The 15,120-nt window shown below is 41.8% G+C and overlaps 1 protein-coding gene across 5 annotated transcripts in view; it reads right to left on the reverse strand.

Moving 5' to 3' along the window:
- Positions 1 to 15,120, reverse strand: part of anks1b (ankyrin repeat and sterile alpha motif domain containing 1B) — a 157,448-nt gene that overhangs the window by 53,617 nt on the left and 88,711 nt on the right. For all 5 annotated transcript variants that reach the window (XR_007031776.1, XM_047336143.1, XM_047336142.1 and 2 more), the window contains one exon: positions 7,007 to 7,193. Coding sequence is in view for 4 of the 5 variants with exons in the window: in XM_047336143.1 (XP_047192099.1) it covers positions 7,007 to 7,193 (187 nt within the window). In the remaining variant the exon portion in view is untranslated. The remainder of the gene's footprint in view (positions 1 to 7,006; positions 7,194 to 15,120) is intronic.

Raw genomic sequence — 15,120 nt, forward strand, 5'->3', positions numbered from 1 at the left:
GGATGGAATGACATGAGGGGGAGAAATGAAAGAGCTGGAGGTTATATGTATAAGTGGGAGGAAAGAGAAACTGGGATGAGGATGAGTCCACAGAGCACATCAGGCTGAGTCCCTACACAAGACTTTGAAGAATTGTATTAAAAACCTAATAAAACCCCATAAATTATTGATTTTCACACAGACCGAAGGTCGTGAAATTATTGAAATTCCCATTAAACTCCATTCGATAGCCACAAACTATTACATGACAGAAAATAAAACTAATTTATCTCACTGCATCTTTATCGCGTCCCTCATTTCTGTGGCAAACGTGACTAAAATGTGTACGTGCGGACGAGGCACAAACACTATATATACAAGAAAAGCTATATATCGCTCATACACTGTGTGTGTGAGTGTGTGTGTGTGTGTGTGTGTGTGTGTGTGTGTGTGTGGTAGCGTCAGGAGATGATCCAAACATCTGATAGTGCCATGTTCATCGCTCTGTCTCTTGAGGCGCGCAGCACTGACTGTTATTAAAAACCACAGAGTAATATCTGAGCTGTCAGTCATCCCCGAGATTAAAGACTCAGCCTTATTTCCTAAGCGCCACAGGTTCCGGATAAATCATTATCAGCTCCCTGAGCCTCGGCACTAAGCTAACGCTTGGACAGGGCTAGGCTATATGCTAACAACCCCACATCGAGATGGTACATAATCTGATGGGTTACAACCGGGACTGATGATGACAGGTAATGATTTCATGTGATTGTTCATGGATTGTTGATTTGACGAAACAGGCAGATTCAATGAATCACATGTGAGAGCTGTAGAGATGCTGCCTTCAAGTGCTGTTGGAAATGTCAAAAGTATCATTAGCTTAAGACACTAAAGTACTCCTGAGCAGCACTGGGAGACAAGATAGTTTCATTTGAGGTTAGATAAGATTAACCTTTATTGATTTCCTGTAGAGGAGCGCTGACGTGTAGCAACACAAGGGGGAGAAATGTAAAAAGGAATAAAATAAGAATAGAAAACAGAATCTAGGGTGAGATAAGATAAATATATTTTATACTTTATCCATCAAGAAATACTACGTACAATAACAGACGAATACAGTGCAATGTAGATGAGATCTGATCATTCACAGAATATGTTTTTTTTAAGTGAGTCTTACACGTGAACTGTTTTCAAGCCTGGTGGTTCAAGAGCCGACAATAGATCACAAGCTAAACCTTGTGGGCTGGGAGATCCTTTTTACTTTGTGAGGGACAGTGCACACTGAAGCTTGGGCTCACATCAGTGACCCCTGAGCTGGTGTTACACTAAGAGGAGCAAACAGGTCGCTCTTAACTTGCCTTAACCAGAGTTGCTTCACGGCTGAGAGTCTGAACATATCTAAACCTGCCTCGGGGCAGAGACGGGACGGTCTGCAGAAACTGAATTCACACTTTCATTCCCGATTCCAGAGCACAGAGTATATTGCCTCGGCAGCTGGCTCGTCTTTCGCAGCAGGCCATTATTCATGTCTCCTGAAGTTGACGGGGATGTCAGTCTCTCACTAGCGTCACTAAAATTCCATTTGTGTGTGTGTTTGTAGCTGTTGTAGTATCTCAGCTCTGATTCAAGAAATGGCATCTGTGTGAATCAATACATGTGCGAAAATGGTATGGAGCATGTAAGGCAATAAAGAAATTTCAGTTTGCTTTATCGACAACATAATGAATATCATAATATATTTATGAAATATATCACACAACAGACCTTTCAGGGATACAACAATAGAGCTCTGAACACATTCTCATTATTGTCCCTGGTGTCTTTACAGCCCACTAACCAAGATGGAAAAAGATCTGCCGAGAAAATATTTGAAGGATTAAAACGGTAAAACGAAAATCATAAAAGAAGCAAGCTAGAAGGAATCCTAGATGAACTCCCGAAATATCATGTAATAGAGGGTTGATTATTCCAGCCAATCTAAATGGATAATAAAACTCATCCATTAAAGATTCCCTGTGGACTTCTTGACTACCAGAACCACCAGCAAGGGTCACTGGTTTTATCTCTTGTACATGACCAGCCAGATCATATTTATTACAGGGTGCAAGGTGAGCAGTCGGACGGAGCAGGAGGGAATTCAGGGTTCTGCTCAGAGACACTTGACCAGTATTACTGAGATCAAACTTGACACCCTCCACTGAGCTTTAAGGTTCTCTTCAAAGCTGCGCTGGACAAATCTAGACATTTTCCAGAACTATTCCGATGCGGAGTTATACTGATGTCCTGCCTGCTGCTGCTCTACCCAGACGCCACAGAACGTTCCAGAAATGTTCCTGTTGGTCTGACTCGGACAATCTCCTGCTGCGTTCGTCGTATGTGAAAGGCAAACTCAAGAAAAAGGCTGGAACCAATTTTTTCAGTCATTTTCCAGGGTTCATATTTTAAAAAAGCCTAAAGCCTGAAGTGCCACACCAGAATCACACAGCAGTATAGTAATGGGTCTGTTTAAGAGGTTTATCAATACAACTGCTTACAAATTACTGCTGTTTCACAGAGTCAAACCTCAATAGCTCACACATTTACATGAATCTGCTCTACAAAACCATGTTATTGAGGTCATTTATACACAACTCTGCTTTGTTTATCCTGCCTTTTAGTCAATTTTAGTTACATAAAAACATGAAAAAGAAAACTTCAAAGGAAAGTTTGCTCCTGGCTTCTTTTTTGTTACTATTACTCTCTTCAAGCTTCTGGTTCTTTGAATCTTGTGCAGGGTTTCTGCGAAAGCCTCTCGCGACCGGCATCGTCGTCCCTGCAGCCATGTGAAGCCAAATGCTTCAAAACACAGAGTGCTCACAAAGAACCTGAGTCTGTCTCGTTAGCACGACTGCTCGAGGTTTAAAATCTAAATGAAACGCACACAGTGTGTGATCAAAGCCATCAGTCTCATGAATTACCTAGTGCTGTTAATGACAGCTACATCTCTGAGGAGAGGAGATTTGACTAAAAGGACGGACAATGTCCGAAGGCTCGTGACTACGAACCCGCTCTGTATCAAGAGAGTTATTTATTCACCTCTGGTGTAGCTTTTACATAAACAAGACGGGCAGAATATTAGAAAAAACGACTGTCAGGATACACCACCACAGACAGAATGCACCTCGAATTAAATCAGCACTTCTCCATCAGCAATAACTGAATATTATTAGATTCATAAAGACGGGGCTATATTGCAAGGCTTTGCGCTGAATTGCATTTGATTGTATGGATGTAAGTAATAAACCCGCGCTCATCGTCCATGTGGATGTACAGTTTACAATCTCACCGAGCCAATGCTGCAAACACAACAAGATGGCAAAATGTTTTCTCTCTTTCTCGCCCTCCTACCCATCAAATGTGACTTATCCTTGATTGATCCCGTCACCAACCGAGTGGAGACGTAGCGAGAGGAGAGCTGTAATTTCATCAGGTCTGCCATCTACCACATGACAGGGGGCAAACATTCAGCACATTCAACCTGCGCAGAACAGCGGGGGAAAAGTCATAGTGTTTTATTTGAGTCTGCAGACAGCACTACATGGGGAGGGGGGGAAAAAAATAGAATGTCCACATGCTAATTTCTGTTAAGCTATGATTATAATTTAATATTATCATGGGCAATATCAGTGGCCACTGATTGGAGGCTGGATTCTGTTAAGCGTCATACTTTTCTATCTTGGACACATAAAAAGGGAATGGCTTCAAATGTAGATGTGGTGTAAAATCAAGACGCGCCACACACACACACACACACACACACACACACACACACACACACACACACACACACACACACACACACACACACACACACACACACACACACACACACACACACACACACACACACACACACACACACACACACACACACACACACACACCACAACACATTATGTAATCTGCAATAGCATTTGTACATTTTGAGCAAAAACTGCTTGTATTTACATTCTGAGGTGCATAAGAAGCTGTGACATCTTCCGGATGAATTAACACAGACCTGCAGTTTTGTGCCTATACACAGACTTGTCGCAGGGGGCTCTGCATCATTCATGGAGGAACCACTGCGTCAACAGTTGCACCGCATTTTTTGCATAACACTGCACTGGGGGCACCGAGGGCATGTTTTCTCAGGCGATGTCAAACGTTACGTAGACTGTAGCTCCGTAGGATCAACAGTAGCACCAGTGATGGGACTGGGTTATAAATAGGTCTTCTTTTTTTACCCGATTGCCCACGCAGGTGGCAGATACCTGCACACTAACGCTGCAGGGCCAGAGATTTATTCTTCAAACGTGAGTCTGGTTGTTTCCCAGAACAGTTGAGGATTTTTAAGCGGAGAATGTAAAGAGGAAGGAAGGAAAGACCATTTATGGTTTGCAGAGGGGGGAAAAAAGGGGGGGGTAAAGTGTTCTCATCACTTTCTTGTCCTCATTTCTCAATCAAACCAACAGAAATCTCACATTTCGCTCTCTCCGTGTTCTCCCGCCTCTCATAGCGTAACACTGTCATTCTCTCTCTCACTCTTTTCACTTGCATCCTTTGAATTCTGTGACTCTTTGCCTTCTGTACCCACATACATGTATTCTCTCTCTCTCTCTCTCTCTCTCTCTCTCTAAGCCACTTGTTACCATGGCAACCGCACAATCGGCCTTATAAAGCCAATAAATAGAGGGAGCAGGAGAGATGAGCAGAGTAGCAAAGAGAGAGATAGAGATAGAGAGAGAGAGAGAGAGAGAGAGATAGAGGAGGAATGAAAAAAATTAATGGAAATATAAATGGCTGCCAATCTATTCCTGGTGCTGGAGTTTGAGGCAGGGTGAGTGAGGGAGACACATTTATAGACAGAGAGAGAGCTAAACCAACAGAGGCATAATTCCTAGAATACATTACTGTATATATAAGATGCTGTGAGTGCTTATATAATGCGTTTCTGTAAGTGCGGCAGATTAGGCATTATGCATGCATTATGATTATGTTAAATGTAACTGTACTTTTTACCTGTTTTAGCAACAGCGCTGCAGTAAATCATTCTACAGCTGACCAGAGAAGATCTTTCCTTCAGTGTCTTTGCATCAGTGATCACATTTTCAGCAAGTACATTTTTGGTTAACTTTTAAAATGAGTTGGTGAAAAAAAATGAGTTTAGTTTAAAAAAAAGTCTGTTTATTTATTTTCATCCCAAGAATTATATGAGAACTCCCCTGTCCTCACAGTAAATAAAGTTACTGTGTCAAGCCAAATAATAGTTCAGCACATAACCCCTGTAAAATCTCATCTACAGTACAAAATACTGTACATATGCTACAGTATAATGTGTCATTTAGCTTTATAGTTGCAAGTAAGTGGATTTGTTACCGTAAGAAAGAACCAGACTCCCTGCTTCATATTTACTAAATATTTTTAAAATCTCTACCAATGTGTTTAAAGTAAGAACGAGCTTTGCAACACTGATCGATAATTTCTCATTATGTACAGATGAAAGTCAAACACGGGTCAGTGTGTTGGCTACGCTTCAATGAGAACAGTCAATGGAGATGTCTCATTCAGTTTTATGTCTTTGTGTGTCTGTGTGTGCACCTGGATTGATAATGGATGTGTTTTTTTTGTTTGAGGCACCACACATATCAAAGTCGAGCTGGGCCTCTGAACTGCTAGTGGATAAAACAGAGAGCGACACACACACACACACGCAAACGCACGCACGCACACACACACACAAATAGAAAATCCCCCCCGCCTGCTCGACTTCCCCTGTTCTGCCTCTTCTGTCGGTGCCTGGTAGCAGCGGGTGTGAGGGAAAGTTGGACTGAAACCCAGGTGAGAGAAGGAAGTATTCGCGACCACGTCACTGGCTAGCCGTCGCACAGGCCGCCACTTTGCCATGACAACGAGGAATCTTATCGCTATGGTAACACAAGAAGCGAAGGACTGGGAAATGACACAGAGGCAAAATAAGGCTCAGGAGTTAACCAGGCAGTGAGCCAGTGGTTTCCACGTCCCAGTTCCATCCTGCAGTGATCCATTGTGGTGGAAAAACTTCAATATTACAATAAAACTACAGTAAAAATACTATAACCACCGTTATCTGGCAATATACATGTTGACAGACAAGGATCAAACCGGTAAGAAATCTTTATATAATCGTTATAAGGTATTTTAAGGTTCATGATTTTGGAACATTTGTCAAGTTGTAGATAAAGTTTACATCACATTAAAAATGAAATAGAAAAGGAAACATATTTGCATTATTTAGTATTCATGTTCCTTTTTTTATTCCAAAAAGGGCTGAAATTTGTGTGTATGTGCAGATTTAATCCTTAACTGCCCTCATTATGAGATTCTTTTGAGAAAACACCTCCATAACATGGAATATTCCTTTTGGAGAAGAAACTTTGAAACTCAGCAGGGGGCAGCGTCATTAGATAAACCAACAGCGTTTCATCTAGTCCAACAGTAAAAGGGCCCCACAGGAATAACGGAGCATCTTATGCTGATGTCTTGGAGACAGTTTTTTAGGATGTCCACTACAGTTCATTTAACTGAAAGAGCTTGTTTGCATCCTAATTTCAGAACTGATGTACAAGCTGAGAATAGTTTTCACCTAAAAAGACCGTACACATGTCCCTGGCACCATACGAGAGTCTGTACAGTTTGACATGGTTTTACTCAACAGTGAAATTGTCCTCATGATCTGATTATCAACTTTGCCAGACTCCATTATTAATTGATTGTGATGTGCACTGATAAAGTTTTAAACCCACATGACTTTTAATAGGTTAAGACATTTTGTGGAATAATCACTGCTTGTTTATTTCTCCCTCAAATCCTGCAGGTTGCCAGTCAAGTCCCGCAACATGTGTGTTTGTGCTGATCCTCCCTCCGTGGGTGGGTCAGAGGTCCGGGGCAAGAGTTTTCCACCATGGCCAACACGGTGCCTTTAACATTTATTAATTTCCTGCCCTACGGCCCATTTCACGGGTCTTACCTGTGAGCTGACAGTCGTCGTTGGAGCCTGCGGAGTCTTCCTGGTTAGGGCTGAGGGGAGGGCTGGCTGGCGGGCTGGTGCTGAAGCTGGCGTAGCCCAGGGACGAGCTCACCTCGCTGGGCTCACAGCTGTGGTTGACCGGCCTTTGGACGTCCAGGGATGAGGACAGAGACGTGCGCTGCTTGGGCTGGAAGAGGTAATAATTTGGGAGTGAATATTACATGGAAAACTATATTCTCTCTTATGTAATTGACTGTAAATGTGGCTTTATCCATTGTTCTTTGCTTTTACTTTTAATGTAACTTTAACTGCATTTCACGTAATAAAGGTAAATGGGTAAATGGCTGATTGCTACAAGAGAGTAATGTCGACATCAAGATACACAAAATCAGCCACAATGTCCCCGGCCCAATCAAATCTTTGTGTTCCACGAAGAAAACAACATCAGGGATTATGGGCATTTTAACAATCATAGATGTACAGTATCTTATAAAAGCCATAAACGACAGCAAGGTCTTTTATGTAAAAATATAAAAAATATCAGCCCAGTATAGTCTACAGGAAATGTTTGTATGTCAATTCAGTTTCCTCCTGAAGGTGCAAAACATGTTCTGTGTGTGTATCTGCACATTTGTTCACTCAGACTCATTCATTCTCACACCTGAACATGTCGTGATGTCATAAAACTCACAATGTCAACATGGTTAATGCAACGTGTAAAAAAGGATGGAAAAAGAGAGGGACTGAGGTGAAGAGGAAGAGGTGATAGAGAGACAAACAGTCATACTGACGGCTTACAGCCAAGTGAGAGAGTGAGGCAGAGGAGAAGTGGAACTGTAGACTGGCACCTGGTAAACACATCTTTAATAATGAGGCATTTGCTGCTCTCAATAACCTGCTGCTACGCTTCACAAACACCCTGCTGGTGTGTGTGTGTGAGAGAGAATGCAGGCAAGGGGAATCAATCATATCATAAATCATGAATCATAGAGGCAAAATAAAAAAAATTAAAAATACTGGAGAAGACTGAAACATGCCAGGGACCACCTTCATCAGACCTTCAGTGTGTGTGTGTGTGTGTGTGTGTGTGTGTGTATGTGTGTATGTGTCTGACTCGAGGCACAAAAACTCAACCTTGAGTAAGAAAGAAAGAAAGAGTAGGGAGAAAAGATAGGAATGGAAATGAATGCAGAGAAGGAGAGAAGGTTTTTTTCTATGCTTAATTCACTAAAATTGGGTTTTGAATGATCTTCAGATCGACTTAACTAAAGTGAGATGAAAACAAAAGCATAATAAGGAGCGGGGAAATGGGCTGAATGTGGCCATCAAATGAAGAGGAATGAAGAGGACTGAAGAGGACCGGACAGGGTGAAATGAATAAAAACTGTGAAGATGATAATGGCAGCGCTGAAGAAAGAAAAAGGGAGAGAGCAAAGGACAGAACAAAATAAATCATGGGAAGAGGTGAGAATGTTGAGAGTTGGGCAAGAAGGAGTGAAGCCACGGAGAAAGGAAAAAAAAGGAAGGAGGCAAGTTCTGTAGCTCCATAAAAGACAGGAGGAGGAGGAAGGAGTATTAAGGGGACAGGAAGGAAGTGTCAAAAGACGGAAGCTACAAATGATTAATTTATTAAAATTTAATGTGGAAAAAAATGAATTTATGTCTTATAATTTAAAAAAGGAGGTATTTCAGGAAGAGTCCCACATTTTTGAAAAATGTGCTTATCCACTTTCTTGCAAGTTTGATACGTTTTCCAGCTATCATTTTTTTTTACAAAGCTATAAAAGTTGTATTGATCTTCTCCTCCAACTCTCGGCAAGAAAGTGGATGAGGGTATTTCCCAATATGTCAAACAAGCTCTATAACATTATATAAAGTTTACTAAAACTGCTGCAATTGTTCACAGCTCTCGAGGAAACACGTCACATCAAGAGATTTTCACACACACAATTTGGTATCGCACTGCATTAATGCACACATCTAACCTAGAGGAACAGACGACGCACAGATTCTGCTAATGTCCTGACCCGAGCAGCCATAGCAGCAGTAACTTCAACGTTTCTTTTCTTTTTTTTTATTCCAGTGGACATTTGGCCAATGGGGAATAACATCACAGCAGAAACATCCCACACAGACAATGGATGTTTGAAGAAGCAATACATCAAGATCACAGCAGCGCAGGAAAGCTACAGGGAATCAAGACAATGATGCATGAGCCCAGCAGGGAATCACCCTGATTGGACGAGGGGAGAGACGCTACACAACTAAGCTGTCAAAAATGTGTCTTGTTGTTGTTTTGTTAAAACAAAGACGCTATGTATTATATTAATGTATTTATTCATTTTTGAAAGTCAATTTGCAGCTACTTCTGCCTCGTAACAAGGCTCGTGTGACACCCTGAATGTCCCACCAAACCGCATTCATAAATCGGACAGTTCAGTGAAGCGTCGCTCATCAACATGGTGGGGGACAAAAGTGCAAGAATCGTCAAATATTCATACATTCAACAGTCAAATCTGGATCGACTGACGAAATTGTGAGCGCAGCTCTGGTGTTTACTTTGCGGCGGGTTTAACAACAAATAAAATGGAGCTGCTGTTGTGGGCCACTGTTGCTTTTCAAAGTGAGAGGTTGCGGCACAGTGTGTTTGCGTGTGTGTGCGTCTGTGTGTGTGTGTGTGTGTGTGTGTGTGTGTGTGTGTGTGTGATCTAATGTTTAATGAGTTTATCGGCAACTTCAACTTCTCCTTTTCATCGTTCAAGCATGTCTTTGAACCCACAGTTATCGCTGCCTTGTCTCAGCGCATTTTGCTCCTGCTTCTCTCTAACAACTAACGGCGGCTAGTCTCTGGGTTCACGCTTATTAAGAGCTGACACGCACACACACACACACACACACACACACACACACACACACACACACACACACACACACACACACACACACACACACACACACACACACACACACACACACACACACACACACACACACACACACACACACACACACACACACACACACACACACACACACACACACGCTGTAGATCTGGCTGAGGCTTAGCGTTTACAATGCAAATGGGCGGCAGGCTAATGAACATGCCATGGCCGATTGGAAAGGGATTAATGAGCACAGATGCATACACAATGACAAACACACACACACACACACACACACACACACACACACACACACACACACACACACACACACACACACACACACACACACACACACACACACACACACACACACACACACACACACACACACACACACACACACACACACACACACACACACTCACACAGGAAGGGAGGGAGTGTGGTCTACCATGCCTGACTCAACTACAGCAAAATCCATTTTCTCCGCCTGCAGGCAGCATCCCTGGGGGAAGACATGCTCTTTAACACTTAACTAATGGGTTTAGGTGCTAATAAATGACAAATCCATTAGCTGAAAAAAAAAATGCGATTCCTCACCTAAGATGAGGTGACACCTGCTTTTTGCTCGCACGCACAGGAAAGTGCATTTTTCTTTCCGTGTGAAACAGAAAAATTGTGTGCCAACTTCTGAATAATGTGATAATCAATTATGAAATTATCATAATCACAAGATCAGACACTGTAGAGTTGTGGAACAAATACATCAAATTCTGATGAATGAAACATGTTAGCAATGCTAAAAAACAAAAACAAAGAGTGGGGGGTATTTATAGGAAAATGTCGCCTTTTAAACTAAGTCTCTTTACTGGCTAACTAATACAGCAATTCAACACGAGCTGGGGACTGAAGGGTAATTGTCCTTATGGTTTCAATCGATTTATCCCGTTGTTGGAGCAACTTGTCTTTTGTTAGCAGCAGCTTTAGAGTTAATGATGCTGAATATCGAGCGAGGCGCGTGTCTTTTGTCTCCAGAGATTTTTATATTTCTTCTCCATTTATTTCAGTTGCCTCACACGTTCACAGAACGATAAACACACACACACACACACACGAGGAGAAAAAAAAAGAGCAGACAGCACTTCAGCATTCAGAGGAGGGAGATGAACACGCACGCACGCACGCACGCACGCACACACACACACACACACACACACACACACACACACACACACACACACACACACACACACACACACACACACACACACACACACACACACACACACACACACACACACACACACACACACACACACACACACACACACACACACACACACACACACACACACCTCCCCAGATCCAGCACAAAGAACTAAACTGCAACTCTTAAAACCATTATTCAGCCGGCTCTGCCTTCCCACTTTCTTCTGATACGTTTCACCTCTTCAATCTTTTCTTTGTGAAGATCAAGCTTCTTTTTTTTATACCTTTCTGTTCAAGAAACATTTTGACATTTTCAATGCAGATGAGCCTATGAGGGGATGACACACTTTGAGACAATTTCAGTGACTTTAACACAGAAACACATACAGTAAAGTGCTCCATGTTAAAGCAGTATAGACCCTCATCTCTCCAGAGAGCCATGCTCCATCCACCCTCAAGTAAAGTAGGGACACTTGCTTTGCTCTCATCCCTCCACTTTAATCTAAAAAGCCTTTGTTCACCATGAAAAAATGAAAACAAAAAGAAGCTGATATGCCGGTTTGAAGATAATCTTTTTTTCGTTCTTGATACGTGTTGGGAATGCAAAATAATGTGCTTCCAGAACCAAACTGCTCAGTAATTCATGACAAATGTGGACGGAGGAAAACTCCCTGAATGTTTAGCCACAGTGATTTGTTTAATAAAACTTTATTTCCCAAGGAATACTGCAAGAGCTTTTAGTTTTTAGTCTATTTGAGATCCGTTCTTTATGCTCATATGGGCCTAGCGATAAATCGGTCGGGGCTCTGTAAAACGTTCAGGTGTAGTGCAGTGAGCCATCGCTCTCACTCAGTCCCTCTTGTCACTCTGTTCCCTGCCTGTTACACTCCTTTTCATGCTGCCTTTGCTTTATTGATTGTGTGAGATGTGTGTGTGTCTTTGCATGTGTGGCATCAGCACAATATGGGCTTGTTACAGAGCTGGTACACACATGTATTGTGATCTCGCACATGCTCCGAGGGAATTTGCAGGAAGATTAACTGACTGGAGCAACACTGTCAGAGTGGGATCATCAAGTGAGTGTGTGTGTGTGTGTGTGTGTGTGTGTGTGTGTGTGTGTGTGTGTGTGTGTGTGTGTGTGTGTGTGTGTGTGTGTGTGTGAATGTCTGTGTGTAGTCAGCACAAACAGCCAGCGGTTAAGTGATTGATGTGTGTGAACAGATTAATGAGCTCTAAATGTCAAAGTGATTAGTGATTATCCGGGGGGGGGGGGGGGGGGGGGGGGGGGGGGGGGGATAAATGGAGACCTATTGACAACAGAGTCTAAAGGTAGGTTTTACATGAGACAAATGCCACAGATGAAAATATACTGAAATCAAGATGAAAGAAAACAGCAATAAGTCTTTATATTAGGCGTGAAACTAAGAGCTATTTCATTTTTTTACAAGTTCCCTGTGGCGCGTATTGTACGTCACAGAAAACAATATTGATCTATTACGTTAGTCTTACATGAGAACAATAACACAAGTTACGTTTTCTATAATTTAATTTGGTCAATATCTGTGTGTGAGAGCCTCAGCTCCCTTTGCGGTGACGAAAGGAACATTTTTACTGTTCAGTTCTAGCAACACAAATAATAATCTTTGTGCTGGTACGGAGCCTGGAAGTCTTCTGTGATTGTCATGTTTGTTTACTATAATTATGTTGTCATCTCAAAATGACTCTACAGTCATGCTGAAATTACACGTATCCCCTTTAAGGTTACTGCATCTGTTTTGGTCAAAACAAACCATCATCACTTTAAGAAAGAGACTCAAATCAATGACTTTTTTCTTTTCTCTCTTACCCAGGCCAGGCTGATTGATGACAACGCTCATTAAGTGCCCTGCTCAAGGAAACCTTGACCGCAGAAAATTGTGGAGTTGAGAGCACAAGTCATTCAGTTGTCTGAAGCAGATCCTCCCGATGGATTATGATCAAGTCAACTTCTTCCTGATCTGTTGCTTCCGATTTCACAGCTGTGTCACATTTACCATCAAGTGCTTTGCATCCTCTCACCCTTTGTACAGGGAAAGAAGAATATCTATTGTGTTCACGCCTCTGTGAAGCACCAGAACCCAGATATCCAGCCTATATCTGCACTCCACTCTGAGTGTGTGTCTGAGTGTGTGTCTGAGGTCAGGAAGGCTCCACACGCTCCGTCACTGTCAATGTATGTTAAATGTGTTCATCCACATGTAACCACCTCTTCGTGTGTGATAGTAGATATGAACGTATACAATTCATACTACACTGCACGCACATGAATGCACACAGAATGTGTGTGTCCCAATATACTATAACACTCAGTCACACTTGGGAAGCCATGATAAACAAAGGCTGTTCGCTATTACCCTGCCACACACACAGAAACTCACACTTGTACATCTGCACTTGTGAGATTCCTCAAACAGCATTTGGAAGAAGTGACGACTCTGAGGGTAAAAATGTGCTCAAACCTTGAAGCTGTAGAAGACAAACGGATCCTCACAGACATGAGAAAGGAGCAGGATGGTATGTAGATGTAAATGCCATGATATTACATCTTATGTGATCATGTGATTGTCTTGAGGTTCAGCCTTAGCGAGGCACTCACACGAGTTCTATCATGTGTTTGCTGTGGACGGGAATCTCTCCTCATGCCGATTAAACTTTACTGTTAAGATGAACACACACAGGCAGCAAAGTTGGACACTGAGCCAGCGGGTATGAAACTGATAACCCCATGATGGCTTTCTACAGCTTTACATTCGTTTGATAATTCCCCCCATTCTTTTGAGTTTCATATCCCATTTGCCCAAGAGAGTGATCAAGAGCTTGTGGAGATCCAACATGGATTCATTTCAGTCAAAACAGCCTGTATGATCTCTTCATGCTTTAAAATGATTGCATTTGTGTTTGTTTGGTTTTAATTCTGCAGCTGCATTAGGAGCACGAGCGGAACAATTTCTTCTAAACACAAATTTAAAGAGAAAAATCTGCCAAAATTACAGCACCAGCCTTGGGGAGCCTGGTCACAGGAAGAGGGAGTGTTACAGACTGCAAAAAAAGAAAAGTCTCACTCCAGACTTTCAATGAGAAATACACCACTGCTTATTTCAAGTGCAGTTTTACTGTATACCTCAATAAAATTGTAAGATTTTTTACATTCACACATTTCCATATTTAATTCCCAATAGGAGATAAAATAATGCCAGGGTGTCTGTCTGTGTTGTGAACCTAGATACTCATCAGATGAAGTAAAGACTTCAGCCACAGTAGCAGCTCTGTGAAGCTACATGGGCACAGCAGTGGTTTGAGCCAAATGTAACCATCAGCATGCTAACATGCTCATAATGAAAATGTTAACATGCTGATGGTGGCAAGTATAAAATTTACCCTGTTAGCGTGTGAGCATGGCGGTGTTTGGTCAGCGGGTAAAAGCACTGGACCTGATGATGGAGCAGGAGGTAAAGTTGTTACAGTTATAACACAGAAAATGGATTTTCATCCTAAGAGCCACGATGCAGTTATTAATAAAAATGTCAACTCACGTTCATCATATTGACTCAAAAGGTTATTTTCAGTGTTGTGCTGCAACAAAAGTGCCTGAGACCACTGCCACACTTTCCACTCCTGTACATAGGAATGTTACACTACTTGTTCTGTATTTTCATATTTTCTTAATCACACTAAGTTTTTATACTGCGCCTTTTAACTGCTTATAACTTTGTTTTGTGTTGTATTTTTGTAATTTCTTCATTCGTGTACTTTTTTACATTGTCTCTTACTGTATAGCCGCAACGACCCCCCGGGAATTAATAAAGTAATCTGTTTGACTATCGATGTAGCTTTATATATTTAAATAACTCTAAGGAAAAAAAAGCAAATATTTAATTTGATATCATTTAACAAACAATTGAGTTAATGATGATTTTAGTAAACAAACACCGTGGCCAATTTTCCATTTTTTTTTTTAAATGCAGGAGGAGAGGATGATGC

The sequence above is a fragment of the Scophthalmus maximus genome, chromosome 12 (genome assembly GCF_022379125.1).
Source record: "Scophthalmus maximus strain ysfricsl-2021 chromosome 12, ASM2237912v1, whole genome shotgun sequence".
NCBI classification, from domain to species: domain Eukaryota; kingdom Metazoa; phylum Chordata; class Actinopteri; order Pleuronectiformes; family Scophthalmidae; genus Scophthalmus; species Scophthalmus maximus.